At 48.1% G+C, this 14,765-nt stretch overlaps 1 protein-coding gene across 1 annotated transcript; it reads right to left on the reverse strand.

Annotated features, from left to right (window-relative positions):
• Positions 1-7,372: 7,372 nt before the first annotated feature.
• On the reverse strand, positions 7,373-11,334 carry LOC130487143 (zinc finger and SCAN domain-containing protein 31-like). The gene is made up of 3 exons (XM_056860589.1): positions 10,607-11,334; positions 9,794-9,929; positions 7,373-8,241 (listed from the first exon to the last, which is right to left on the reverse strand). The coding sequence occupies exons 1-3, from the start codon at positions 11,288-11,290 to the stop codon at positions 7,373-7,375; spliced, it is 1,689 nt and encodes a 562-aa protein (XP_056716567.1). The 5' UTR covers positions 11,291-11,334.
• Positions 11,335-14,765: the final 3,431 nt, after the last annotated feature.

Here is a 14,765-nt window from a genome sequence, read left to right on the forward strand (position 1 = left end):
TTGTGTGGCTGCCGTTGCAGTGGAAGGCTTGGTTAGAAATATTTTCATTATTCCCATTGTTCAGTGTTAATGCCAACCTTATTGGCTGTTTTTAATTTGGTACTAAGCTCCGCTCATGACTTGAGTTCAGTCCCGACAGGTCAGTTTCAGGTAGCCAGCTCAAGGTACTTTGCTGGGGGTAAAGTGGAGATGACTGGGGAAGGCAATGGCAAACCACCCCATAAACATAGTCTGCCTAGTAAACATCATGATGTGATGTCACCCCAGGGGTCAGTAAGGACTCGGTGCTTGGACAAAGGACTTGGTTTTCCTTACCTAAGAGGTCAGTGGAGGAAAAGTGGCATGGTATATCCTGATCTCATCAGATCTTGAAAACTAAGGGGTCGGTATTGGATGGGAGCTCAGGGGAAGGCAATGGCAAATCACCTCTGCTTCTCACTTGCCTCGAAAGCTCATTGCTGGGAATGCCATGTATCAGTTGTGACTTGAGAGCATATACATACATAAGAGATCAGTTATGTACGAGGTTAGCAAAATGTTTCCTCTGCTTGCTGAGACACCTCTGTGCTTTCTTCGTTGTTACCAATAGTCGTTTTCAGAGGGAGTAGTATTTATTCCCTATGTGCTGTTGCAAATGGTGTGGTTCTTTGCCTTGCAGATACGCCTTCTCGGACACTTGAAATTCTAAAACAATAAAAGTCATATCACATTTCTCAAAAGGTGCATTCTTTATTTGATCCTAACCTGTAAAGCAGGGAAGAGTCAACTAAGACATAATGGGTTCTATCCAACCCTGAAACTATTTGTCCAGTCCAGGGCTGAAATATGTTGAATCCCACCTCGAGAGCAGGGAATGGGCAACTACCAAGAAGTAATGGGTTGCATCCAACCCTGAGACTATTTGTCTAGCCGGGTACAAAATTCCCAGGGCCTGAGGTACTCTGGGGGTCCACCTGCCTCATTTTTCTGCCATGCGTGAGGGAACAGCTGAGTCAGCACAATTGCCTAATGTTGTCGGAAAAATCTTGGGACTTTTGAAGCTTTTCTAGTACTTCTTAATCATATTCCTTAACCCTTTGCTGGACCCAAAGTCAAACCAACTGCTTTTTTACAGCAAAAGAGCTCTTGCTGTCTTTTATAGAGAATCTGGATCTCTAGAGAGGCTTTTTCCTAATCTTCTCCTTTAAACATGGGTAGGGTCCTTCCCTCTTTTTGCCAAAGTACATGTGTAAGAAGTCTCCTTTTCCTTCTCTGTTTTGGCATTTTGATAGGGAGTAAGGAAGGAAGGCCCCTGTCCTGGAGGACCCAGGCTAGCCTGATTTCATCAGATCTCAGAAGCAAAGCAGGATCTGCCCTGGCTAGTATTTGGATGGGAGATCTCCAAGGAATACCAGGGTCATGAAACTGAGGCAGGCAACGGCAAACAATCTCTGAATGTCTCTTGCCTTGAAAACCCAATGGGGTCACCTTAGGTCTGCTGCAACTTGACGGCACTTTGCACCACCAAGAAAGGAGGTGTAAATCCTACTGAAGTCGGTGGGCTTATTTAATGTTTCTCACTGTTTGCTGACCCCTTGCCCTTTCTTCCTTCTTAATAGTGTGCAATGGGAGCCTTAGAAGGAATCTTGGGGTTTGGGGTGGGGAGGGACTTCAGCAGGGTACAATGCCATAGAGTCCACCCTCCAAAGCGTCCATTTTCTCCAGTGGAATAGATGCCTGTCATTTTGAGATAGGGATGCCAACCTCCAGGTGGGACCTGGGGATTCCCTGGAATTACAGCTCATCTCCAAACAGAGAGCAGTTAGTCTGGAGAAAATGGATGCTTTGGAGGGTGGACTCTATGGCATTGTACCCCACTGAGGTCCCTGCCCTCCCGATTCTCCATCTCCAAATCTCTAGGAGTTTCCCAACCTGGATCTGGATCCCAACCTACCCTTCCATCCCCCCGCTGGTGGCCATGGGGGACCTAGCAACCCTATTTGGAGATCAGTTGGGATTCTTGGAGATCAGTTGGGATTCCGGGAGATCCCCCGGCCCCACCCGGATGTTGGCAACCCCATATCATGCTTCCCCACCACCACCCTACTTTGAGAGAGATTTGTACATTGTTATATCTCGGAGAGTCACGAATTTGGTGATGTTACCTTATTGTATAGTTATTTTAACACAACCCCTCAAGGAAAAAGCCTTTGCTTTAGTTTCACATTTCACTTGTTACATTGGCTGAGGCTGGTTGTGGCCTAGCGGGGTCCAGATCTAATAAAATTCTATTCTGTTTTGGTACCAGGTGCTGTGGAGTTATTACATCCATGTACCTCCTCTTCAGCCTCATTCGTTTTTCGTCTCCAGCTCTGTGTACACTGAAATCCAACTTTCTATCTAGTGTAGTGGTAGGCATGAGTATCATAGCTTCAGTGGTGGCTGAAACAGGAAAGAAGAGTTGGTTTTTATATGATGACTTTCTCTATCACTTAAGGCAGAATCAAACCAGCTTATAATCACCTTCCCTTCACCTCCCCATAACAAATACCCTGTGAGGTAGATGGGGCTGAGAGAGCTCTATCAGAGCTGTGACTAGCCCAAGGTTACCCAGCTGACTTGGTGTGTAGGAGTGGGGAAACAAATCCAGTTCACCCAAAAACCACACCAAGTAACAGCCTTGTGCAGTTTCCTGAAATATGGGGCAGGTGCCACAATGGAACAGTGCTCAGAAGAGTCACAGGTGGCATTTGAAATCACATCTGCTGTCAAGTGACAACAACTTCCCCATTTTGCTGGTAATGTGCATGCCTCCATTTTGAGGGAGAGATGTCCAGATATCCCGTTCTGATTTTTTCTAACAATCAGGGTGTCTTGGGCTGCATAATTTTAGCTTTCTATCTGGTGCGGCTTAACCCATTTTGAGAGAAATTATAAGTATTTTTTATTTATTTCTCATAATTCATGTGTGCTGTGGAGGGATAGCACTTTGAGGAAGTACTGTAACAATATCTTAAGACCATAACCATTTCAATACCCATAGAAGTCAGTTACTGGCTGCATTCAGAAGTTATAATAAATTCTGATGTGGGTAACAGTCGCATATAAATAACAAAACCTGTGTTGCTTCTCTTTTCTGCTGTGAGGTATGCTGCTGCTCTACAAATAGGATTGCCAACTCCAGGTTGGGGAAATTCCTGGAGATATTAGGAGAGAAGTTTTGGGAGGGACGTCAGTGGGACACAATGCCACAGAGTCCACCTTCCAAAGACTCCGTTTTCTCCAGGGGAATTGTTCTCTGGAGATCAATTGTAATCCTGGGAGATCTCCAGGTCCCACCTGGAAGTTGGCAACACTAGCTACAAATTTAATTTATTTCATTTATACCCCACTTTTCCCCCCCAGTGGGGACCCAAAGTGTGTGGGTTGTGAAACCCTTAAAAAAAACAATTCATTTAAATTGTGGCTAAGAAACCCAAACCTCAGTTTGACACCACCCAAAAAACCCTGGTTTGGTGGGCCCTCTGCATTTGACATCAACAAATCATGGTTTAGAAAACCACAGGTGATCACGAAGTCTGACCATAGTCAGTCTATGAGTCTGATCAAATTTTAAGCTTAACATAGGGATTTCTAACTAAGGATCCTTTGTCCATACAAGTCTGTCCTGCTTTCTTCTCGTCTCTCCATATTGGGTGTGCAGCTTTTAATAGGATTGGTGTCCCTCTTATTGAGTACTCAGAATTCACCTTAGCGAACTTTCTGATGATTTTGTTAGAGGAGAGGCACCTGTCAGGATTTTCTACTGTTCCTGGGACTTGCTCTAAGCTGCTAGCAGATGGGGAGGAGTGATAAACGGGGGTGGGGGAAGGTGTGTTACTCTGATCTTTCAAGAGCTTTGCACATTACAGTCTGCTCCTGCCCCACAAGCTGAAAAAATTGGCCAATCCTCACTCAGATGTTGTATTTATTTCACTTCATTTGTACCCTAAATGTCTACCCAATAGGGACTCCAAGCGGCTTGTAACATCATTCTTCTCTCTTCAGTTTTACCATCACAACCACCTTGTGAGGCAGGGCAGGCTGAGAGCGTGAGGCTGGCCTAAGGACACCAAGTAAGCTGTGGTGGCAGAGTGGGGATTCGAACCTGAGTTGCCCAGATCTTAGACCCACATTGTAACCACTACACCAAGCTGGCTCTTACAGGTCAGGGAAGTCCTTAAACCACCTTTCCTTTGTAAAGGAGGGGATATGTTCCCAGGTGTAGTGCCTTTCTCCCCAGTGTGGGCCCAAAGCAGCTTACATTATTCTCCTGTCCTCCATTTTATCCTTACAACAACAGTCCTGTGAGGCAGGTTATGCTGAGGCCCTGTAATTGGCTCAAGGTCACACAGCGAGCTTCCACAAGTGGAGATTCGAACCTTAGTCTCCCAGATTCTAATCCAACACTCTAACCAAATGGCACCTCTTGAGCTGCATTCGCATGGAGATGATTCTGTTGCTTAGGCATTTGCAGTGGAAACAAAGCTACCTAACAGACATTTCCCCTACACTTGCCTTCCCTCTGTGGCTGACACTGCCTCCATACAACCAGAGATCTTTATGTGGGCTTTTAAAAAGAATTACAAAAAGCTAGGTGGCAATAGATGGTTATAATGCTGTAGCAACCATCTGCCAGTTTCCAATTTCCTTTTAAAAAATGTCTGTAGCATCTTTCTGGCAGAGTTAAGGGGAAAGGTTCAACCTACACCTTTCCCTTTATAGCTGCACAACAAAAAAGGCCTAGATAAAGAAAGCTGGAAACTAGTACACTGTTGCAATAGTTTGCTATAATGTTATAGTGCTAAGGCAATCTAACTCTTTCCAGTTTGTAAAAAAGCTTGAAAAAGGCCTCCAGTGTGTGTGTGTGTATGTGTGTGGGGGAAATGGTGGCCATGTGAAACGAGGTAAGGAAAACAATATTGATGCAGCTGAAATCTACAAAAATGTGCAGCTTCCCATCCACATGGCACCCAAAAGCACTTTGACTGCAATCTGTCCCAAAAAAAGATCGTACCAAACCAAATTCGAGAAATTAAGCATAGCGTCATGCGAACACTCCCCCAAATGCTGAAGTGGTAAAGAAGTCCAGGTGGAGCAAGACTTCCGTGTGGAAAATGGATGAGAGATTCTCAAGTCCGTGTGTTACAGAGCAAACCAAGAACACACCTTTTGCAAAAACTTCGTATCATTTTATTGATCAAAGTCTTTGTCATCAAGAGGGGCAAAGGTGCGTGGGGGGGCTATATGCTTTGTCAAGGCTGCAGAAGGACAATTCCACTCCCTCTTAAAACAACTACAAATGACAGCAAAAAAGAAAAGAAAAATGAAATAAAAGCATCAAAGCAAACACCTGATGCCATCTAACTCTCTCTACAGGTCATACTCTCATCCTTCAGAGGGTAAGCAGGAAACAGAAACCAAAGAGGGTAAAAGCAAATAGAAGGATTGGTTCTTGTAGGTTATCCGGGCTGTGTAACCGTGGTCTTGGAATTTTCTTTCCTGACGTTTCGCCAGCAACTGTGGCAGGCATCTTCAGAGTAGTAACACTGAAGGACAGTGTCTCTCAGTGTCAAGGGATTAGTTTTGGATTACACACATTAACAGATCACTTCAGGATACAATGGTTCCATATTAACATACCATACCCTCATTAGCACATTATCTTGATACTTACAGGACAATACTTTTGCAGGACAATACTCAGCTCAAACCCAACCCCTTTCTGACTATATATTACTCTTTCTACACCCTTGACACTGAGAGACACTGTCCTTCAGTGTTACTACTCTGAAGATGCCTGCCACAGTTGCTGGCGAAACGTCAGGAAAGAAAATTCCAAGACCACGGTTACACAGCCCGGATAACCTACAAGAACCAATGAACTCTGACCGTGAAAGCCTTCGACAATAAATAGAAGGATGTTTGAGAGCTGCAGTGGGGGGAAGGTGAGGAATCTGGGACTGGGAGAAGGCTTACCCGCACCCCTACTCCACCATCGGCCTCATGTGAACCCCATTTCCTCCCGTGGAAGTGCATGGAAGCCGTTCAGGAGAAGTTCAAGTGTTATCTGCCGCATAGACCAAACTGCTCCTTGACTCCGGCTGGTCCCACCATCGCCAAAATGAACCAGAAGAAATGTGTTCTTCCCCTTTCAGGATTGCAGAGAAGGGGCTCAAGAGCCAGGAGGAGGACAAAGAGGTCATCACCTCTGCCCCGTCCTGCAGCAGAACACAGATAGGGGCGGGAGGCGCATTATTACCTTCTTTTCAGCTCTTCGCCCTGTCATTTTCCAGATTTCCCCATTCATCATTGAGTCACAAATTAAAGTTAAGGGATCATACTACTTCCTCTATCATAGGGAACATGTGTGATGAGGCAGTGGTAACGCCATGTGGCTGGAGAAAAAAAGCACAGCCCCCACTCCTTCCTCTACCGCAGGGGTGGGGAACCTTTTTTCCACCAAGAGCCATTTGGATATTTATAACATCATTCGCGGGCCATACAAAATTATCAAAAATTAGCCAACCAAGCCCCAAGCAGGCAGCTGCCCCAGATGACTCCCACCGGTGCGGACAAGCAGGCAGGCATCCAACCAGTGGTACACTCGCCCAGCTGGTGGCACAGGATGGTCTGTTGCACCAGCCAGGCGTAGCCGTCCAGCTGCACGCCAGAGTTGTTCCTGCTCCGCATGGTCGGGGCCGGATTCTACTGCCAGCTCCTACTACCTCCGCCTGCAGGGATGAAATGAAGAACTTGCTTCCTCCCCCAGCGCATTCTGGCCCTGCCCCCTTTAACCCCTCCAGTGTCTCCACTTCTGCCCTCAGCTCTCTTGTAGTAAAGAGGGAATACATTTCTCCACGGCCCAGGTGGAAAAGGGTTAACACAGTTTCTTGGCTGGTCCTGGCAGCTCCATAGCTAATGACTCTTCTGCAAGGGGGAAAAAAGGTTCCTTTTCTCGGCAAAACAAGCTCACATCCACCTTGCATAGCGGCTATTCCTGTCCGCGGGAGGGGGCGGATTGCCAGTCTTAGATCCTTCTGAGCTAGAGATCTGCCAAGAACCACAAAGGACCTGACCAAATGATTTCGCAGGCCTTAAACACCCCCGGGCTTGACGTTCCCCACCCCTGCTCTACTCTTTCCCATCAAATCTGACAAGACCAGCTTGTTACCCAACAGAAGCCGCATGGACCTTCTCCCCCTTTGCATCACCACTGAATAGAAATTGCATTTACAACGCCTCTCTTTAAGAGAAAACAGTTGTGTATGGGGGTTCTGTCTACACAGGAACGGAAACTCGCCTGGTCGCCAGGAGGCAAACCTTTGCTCACTGTCGGCGACCAAATGAGCAGCTAATTCGCAGGCGGCTTCGTGGTCCCAGAAGATGCTGCCTCCAGACAAGGTTTTTCCTCTGATTCGTAAACGCTGATAGCATCATTCAGTGTGAACAGGTTCTGCCGGGTCATGCACACTGTTGGCTGGCTCAGGCCCTCGCTGTAGTCTGGACAACCTACGTGAATCCTCTGAGAGTAGGAAATGCTCGGTTGCTCAGAAAAGCCCCCGCTGCAGCTTACAGTTTTAAACGGCCTCTCTCCTGTGTGGATTCTTTGGTGGGAAGTCAGGTATGTGTTTCGGCTGAAGCTGTTTCCGCACTCCAGGCATTTGTGTGGCTTCTCCCCAGTGTGGATTCGCTGATGTGAGGTCAGGATCGCCTTCTGGCTGAAGCACTTCCCGCACTCCAGGCAGGTATAGGGCTTCTCTCCCGTGTGGATTCTCCGATGTTTAATAAGGGTTGAGAGGTCGCAGAAGCTCTTCCCGCAGTGCGAGCAACTGTACGGTTTCTCCCCAGTGTGGATTCTTTGGTGGGAAGCAAGGAGGTCGCTCCGGCTGAAGCCTTTTCCACACTCCGAGCATTTGTACGGCTTCTCCCCAGTGTGGATTCTCAGATGTATCTTAAGGCTCGACTTGTAGCTGAAGATTTTCGCGCACACGTTGCACTTGTACTTTTCCTTTGGTTTTTGTTCCCGAACCGGCGCCTCGTGGAACCCGCCACCTTGACAAGGGATGGGTTTTTTCCTCCACTTCTCTGTCTGGTGGTTCCTTACCCTCCTCTTGTGACCATTCTGACTCCCGAAATTCTCCTCCATCCTTTGACGCTCAGCTTCTGCAGAGGGGATCCCGACCAGGTCCCCTCCATTCTCACTTTCTTGGATGTCACCAACTGGAATAAAGAGAAAGGCAGAAGGGAAAAAAGAGTCGCTCTAATAATGTTATTCCAGTGGGGGAGGCTGAGGAGGAGAAAAGTGCTTGACTCCACATGAACACAGTTGCATAACATTAAATTAGGGCCTGCCCAAGAACTGTTGGCACTATAGGTGAAGGGCTCTCCTCACCCACTGCACTGTGGGGAAGCCAGCACACACCCTCCTCCCCCATGTCCCATAGGGAAGCAGCTGTCTATACTTCCCCCTTGCATTGCAGGGAAGCCAATGCCCACCCTCTTTAACACACACATGAAGCTGCCTTATACTGAATCAGACCATTGGTCCATCCAGGTTGGTATTGTCACACTGGCAGTGGCTGGTCTCAGGCAGAGGTCTTTCATGTCACCTACTGCCTGGTCCTTTTAACCGGAAATGCGAGGGATTGAAACGCCACCCTCTGCATGCCAAGCAGATGCCATGGCCCCCTCCCTAAATGAACCCACCTTTTACCCTTGGTCAGCCTCATCCTTCCAACTGGAGATACCAGGAACTGAACTTAGGACCTTCTGCATACCAAGCAGAGGCTCTACCACCTACCCTTCCCTTCCCTACTGAGCCGGCATGGTGGTTAAGAGCGGTAGTTTGGAGCAGTGGATTCTGATCTGGAGAACTGGGTTTGATTCCCCACTCCTCCACATGAAGCTAATCTGGTGAACTGAATTCCCCCCCCCCACTCCTACACACAAAGCTACCTGGGTGACCTTGGGCCAGTCACACTCTCTCAGCCCCACCTACCTCACAGGGTGTCTGTTGTGGGGAGGGGAAGGTGATTGTAAGCTGGTTTGAGTCTCCTTTAAGTGGTAGAGGAAGTCGGCATATAAAAACCAACTCTTCTTCTCTTCCCATCCCTGCATTGTGGGGAAGGTGCCCCCACTGATGCTCCCCTCACTGGGGCCAGGGCTGTGGCTTGCCACAGTGCCACACCTCCCAACAGGGGCCAACTGGGGGGCAAAAACCGCCCCAGAAAAGGGATCCCCCTGACAAAAGGATGAAGGAGCCAGCTCACCATGAGTCACACAATGGGGCTAGGGGCTCAACCCATGCTGTGGCAAACCCTGATGCTACAGGTGGATGAGGTGATGACAGGGCTGATTCTGGTGCTTCTCTGCCTCTGATGCCCTAGATGATCACCTAGGTACACCTAGTGGACGGGGCGGTCCTGCATTAAACTCCAATGACTGAGAACCATTTGAGATCAACACAACTGATGGGGTATCCTATCAACTACGTTCTTTTGAGGCCCTGTTCTGGGCACCTACTATCTGTGCCCTCCTCCATTTTATCCTCACAACAATCCTGCGGGGTAGTGCTGGTCGAGAGGGTATGACTGGCCCAAGGTTACTCGCTGAGCTTCTGTAGCAGGGAGGAGATTCGAACCTGGGTCTCCTGCATCCTAGCCTGACGCTCTAGCCACTACACCAAACAGGCTCTTGGTGGGGCTTTCTCAAAATGTAATCTGCCTGTCTCTACCTCACTGACAACCGATCGGCTGGCATTTCACTCACTCACCCTGTATGCTGACAGTGTCCCTATCCACTTCCTGCTTGAACTCTATGTACAGAGGCCTCCTTCCTGCATCAGCCGCAGCTTGTTCTACCTCAGAAGCAGAGGGGGGCACCTCCACTGGCCCCCCTGCAGTCAGCACCTGAAACAGTAAATGAACACATGAAACTGCCTTATACTGAATCAGTATTGTCTACTCAGATTGGCAGTGGCTCTCCAGGGTCTCAGGCAGAGGTCTACTAATTACAGGAGAAGCTGGGGATTGAACCTGGGACCTTCTGCACGCCAAGCAGAAGCTCTACCATTAAGCCATGGCCTCCCCCTAAGTGAACCTTCCTTTTCCTGAGCTAGACCCCAGGTTCAATCCCTAGCATTTCCAGTTGAAAGGATGAGCCAGGGAAATGCCAGGGATTGAACCTGGGACTTTCTGAATGTCAAGCAGATGCTCTACCACTAAGCCATGGCTGCTTCTGGAGAGATTCATCAGGAGGGCTTTAAACTGACACCACAAGGGGAAGGAGATGACCAGCATGGGGGCTGAAATGAAGGAGAGCAAACACTGGAGGCCCACCTGGGAGGACTGAGTCAATGGACCTGAAGGTGTGAGGCTTTGGGTTTCTATGTACCAATGCCCCAAACTTGGGCAATAAGAAGGAAGAGCTTGAGCTTCTAATGCAGACAGAGGGATATGACACAGTAAGCATTACAGAGACTTGGCGGGACGATTTTGGGGCTTGAGATGGGCAAAAACCTGCATATCCCTCCCTCCACGTATCCCCACCACAGACCCTTAAGGGTAAGTAAGGGATGCTCTCTCACCTGCTGCTCCCACCTCAAAGACTCTTTCTGCATCCACAGGAAATCCTCGGCCAGGGCCACTGCTTGGGAGCAGGTCTCCGGACCACGTTCCCTCACCCAGCTCTGGATCTCTGGGGGAAGGACGGTCAGGAACTGCTCCAGGATCAGCAGCTCCAGAATCTGCTCCTTGGAGCACCTCTCGACCTTCAGCCACCGACGGCAGAGCTCCTGGAGTCGGTTATAGACCCCTCTCGGGCCCTCGGCCTCCTGGTAGCGGAAATGCCGGAAGTGCTGGCGCTGCTTCTCCCGGCTGATGGCATCCCCTAGCAAGATGGCTGCCTTCGCCTTCCCGTAATCCTTCCTGTCTCTGCCTTCCAACCTGTTAAAGGCCTGCTCTGCTTCTCCACTGAGGGCCGGCAGGAGCCGGGTCACCCACTCTTCCTTGGGCCAATGGCAGGCTTCGGCCACTTGCTCGAAGGAGGCCAGGAAGGCCTTGGCGTCATCCCAGGGTGAAGCCTCCTCCGGCTTCTGTGGGGCTCTGGAGTGAGGAGACTCCACAGTCTTCAGGAACTCCTGCCACTGGTCTTCCCACCGTTTCAGAAGCTCCTCATTTGGCTCCTGTTTAATCTCTTCTCCTGGAATCCTGCGTAGGAATTCCCTCATGCTCTTATCCTGGAGATTAAGACTGGCCTGATGGGCGGCCATCTTTCTCACCCTCTTGCCAAAGGTGCCTCTAATCCCAGCTCAGAGTGGGGGCAGAAATCACCACAACGTCTCTACCAAATAAGGGTTTGCAGACCAGGCGCTTGGCTTGAAGTCACCGTGGCAGGCTTATCCTTATGGCATCAGGTAGGCCACATTCAAAAAGGGGGGCTAATGTCCTTGAGGCCGCCCTGAGGAAGAGAGCAGATTTTGGAAATAAGAAAAGGTGTACACACAGAGACTCTGTGGTCCCCCGGACTGTACAGGGTTTTATTCCATAATGGAATCCTTTTTTTTAAATCCCTGCACCTAGAAAACCAGCAGGTCAGGGAACAGCCAAGGGAACAGCTCAATACCATACTAAATGGACTAAGAATGTTATTTTTTTAAAAAAAGCTCAGCAGTCCCACTGACAAGGAGATTTATCAGCTGAGCGGAATAAATCCAATTCTACGCAGTCATGTCTATTGGTGAGGATTGTATTTCCCAGGCTCACACACAAGATCAGAAATCCAGGGGAGTGGCAAGTCTCCTCTGGGTTTGGCAGGTTGAGGTATGTGAACAGCTTACAAGGTATGTACTATGGTTAAATTACATGAAATGCTCTTTTCTTCCCACCCACCTCCAAATGCATTCCTGGGAACTGTAGTTCATGTCTCTGTGATTTCACCACCCTACAATTCACAGGATTATGTGCAGGAATGTTATGCAACAGGCATAAAAACCAATGTGGGTTTGTTGCAGAGACCTAACAGACTATCTTCAGTGGGATTGACACAAATCCTCCACAGCCCCAAAACAAGAATCTTTCTTATTTTCAGGCTGCATTCAGCCATCATGTTCAGCTGCAGTTTGTGCAATAAACACTGCTTAATCCATGAGATTTTAAGTAACAAATACCAATTGGTGCCTAAACCCTGCTTTCTCAATCACCAGCTCTGCGACCAGTCAGCTGTGATGCTCAGCAAACTATGGGTCGTGAATTCAGACAACACCACAAAACTACAGCAAACTGGGGTTTAGTTTGAAATTTCCATTTTGGTGGCCACCAGCAAACCCTGGTTTGTCAGACTGCCTGCATTCTGATGATCAGACCCTGCTTTATTGGGATACGACGAAGTCTGAAGGCAGCCTGGGTTACCGACTTGCTTAGGGAAGTGGCTCATTCTCAGAGTAAGCGGGGACCACTGTGTTTTACAGTGCCATCCAAAGCAGTTAAAATCTGTCTAAATCTGTTTAAATCAATGAGGCTTTGAGGGGTATAACTCTCATAAGGTTTGCGCTGCTAATCTGGCAAAAGCCCCCAGCCGTCTCCAGAACCTCCAGCTACACTCAGATATTGAGGGTTTGGAGCCAGTGTGTATAGTGATTAAGAATATTGGATTAGGATCTAGGAGACCCAGGTTTGAATCCCCACTCAGCCATAGAAGATTGCTGGGTGACCTTGGGCCAGTCACACTTTCTTAAACTACTAACCTCCCAGGGTTGTTGTGAGGATAAAATGGAGGAGAGGAGAATGATGTAAGCCGCTTTGGGTCCCCACTGAGGAGCTTTGGGTCCCCACTGAGGAGAAAGGCAAAGTATAAATGAATAAAATTAAAATAAAATCAATAAAATTTAATCAGGGAATCCAGCTTTTTATCTACACCCAAATTTGGAGGATTAACGAAATGTAGAGAGAAAAGAGATGTTATATGCTCAGGGCTGCAGAAATGGTTTAAGCACAGGTTTGCTGCCTTGAAAACAAATCCCTTGAGATTCAGCAAATCTGCAAAATACTCTAGCAGAACTTAAAAGTTACCTGTGTCTTCTCTCCTTAGAATGCTACATCCTTCCTCACCTTAGGGGAATCTCGTTACTGTTATTATGGAAGGGCATTGCCGTCTTTCTCTCTTATGTGGCCCACAACCTCACCCCGAGATGCAATTTCTTAATTAAGACAGCCTTAATAAAAACACCCTCAAGATTTATACTTCCCCCCCAAATTCCTTATAAGTGATTGTTTCAGCCTGAGGGGTGGGGAATTCCTCCTGGGAGGAAGCAATTCCCCCTTAAGAATTGCCTTTTATAGATAATCAGCAGAATTGAACACATGAAGCTGCCTTATACTGAATCAGACCCTTGGTCTATCAAAGTCAGTACCGTCTACTCAGACCGGCAGCGGCTCTCCAGGGACCCAGGAAGGGATCTTTCACATCACCTACCTGCCTAGTCCCTTGAACTGGAGATGCCGGGGATTGAACCTGGGACCTTCTTGTAGGTTATTCGGGCTGTGTGACCGTGGTCTTGGTTTTTTCTTTCCTGACGTTTCGCCAGCAGCTGTGGCAGGCACCTTCAGAGGAGTAACACTGAAGGACAGTGTCTCTCAGTGTCAAGTGTGTAGGAAGAGTAATATATAGTCAGAAAGGGTTTGAGCTGAATCATTGTCCTGCAAAAAAGTATAAAAGGTAATGTGCTAATCATTGTCCTGTAAGTATCAAGATAATGTGCTAATGGCTTCCTGTCCTGAAAACCTCCAGACTAACAAAGACTATGTTCCACAATAGCCATGCAGAGTAGCTTTGGATTTCACACATTAACAGATCACTTCAGGATACAATAGTTCCATATTAACATAGCACACCCTCATTAGCACATTATCTTGATACTTACAGGGCAATGATTAGCACATTACCTTTGATACTTTTTGCAGGACAATGATTCAGCTCAAACCCTACCCCTTTCTGACTATATATTACTCTTCCTACACACTTGACACTGAGAGACACTGTCCTTCAGTGTGACTCCTCTGAAGATGCCTGCCACAGCTGCTGGCGAAACGTCAGGAAAGAAAATACCAAGACCCCGGTCACACAGCCCGGATAACCTACAAGAACCAATGAACTCTGACCGTGAACCCCTTCGACAATATTCTGGGACCTTCTGCATGCCAAGCAGATGCTCTACCACTGAGCCACGGCCCCTCCCCGTGGGGAAACTTTCCCTGGACAATATAATTTCAGACTGGGATGAGTGGGAATTTACAGATTTAAAAAAAAAAAAACCCTCCCCGCGCACAGAAAAGTAGCATCTCAGAGAAAAGGCTAGCCTGCACACTCCTTGCTAATTTCCTAAGTGCAGAGAACTTTACCCACCTGCGGCGGGGCATTCCAGTGCAAATGCCCCACTTGATTCTATGGAATGCATACATTGGCCCGCAGAGAATGCAAGTTTCCCCTCCCCCCCAAGGCTTTGAAGCAAGCCAGCTCCACAAATCAAGAACTCCTCACCCCGCTCTCGCCCTCCCCAGCCAAAGGCTCAACTGTTTGTGCTCTTCTCTCAACTCACCCAGATATTTTCCCTCCTTACAAAAGCAGTGGATTTCTTTCCAGGCCCCCCAAAGCTGCCACCACAAGCTGCCACCACTCCTGGGGCAAAACTAGCGACTTTCCTGGGGAGGAGACAAAACAGGAAGGGGCTTGTCCCAGCTGTGGCACTC

Source organism: Euleptes europaea, chromosome 1 (assembly GCF_029931775.1).
Source record: "Euleptes europaea isolate rEulEur1 chromosome 1, rEulEur1.hap1, whole genome shotgun sequence".
In the NCBI taxonomy this organism is placed as follows: Eukaryota; Metazoa; Chordata; class Lepidosauria; order Squamata; family Sphaerodactylidae; genus Euleptes; species Euleptes europaea.

Excerpts from the sequence above, each read along its gene's own strand:
- LOC130487143 (XM_056860589.1), bottom strand. The coding sequence starts at position 11,290 with ATGGCCGCCCATCAGGCCAGTCTTAATCTCCAGGATAAGAGCATGAGG. Across the intron at positions 9,930-10,606 it reads CTTTGAGGTGGGAGCAGCAG|GTGCTGACTGCAGGGGGGCC; the intron begins GTGAGAGAGCAT and ends TTACTGTTTCAG. Across the intron at positions 8,242-9,793 it reads GGACACTGTCAGCATACAGG|TTGGTGACATCCAAGAAAGT; the intron begins GTGAGTGAGTGA and ends TCTTTATTCCAG.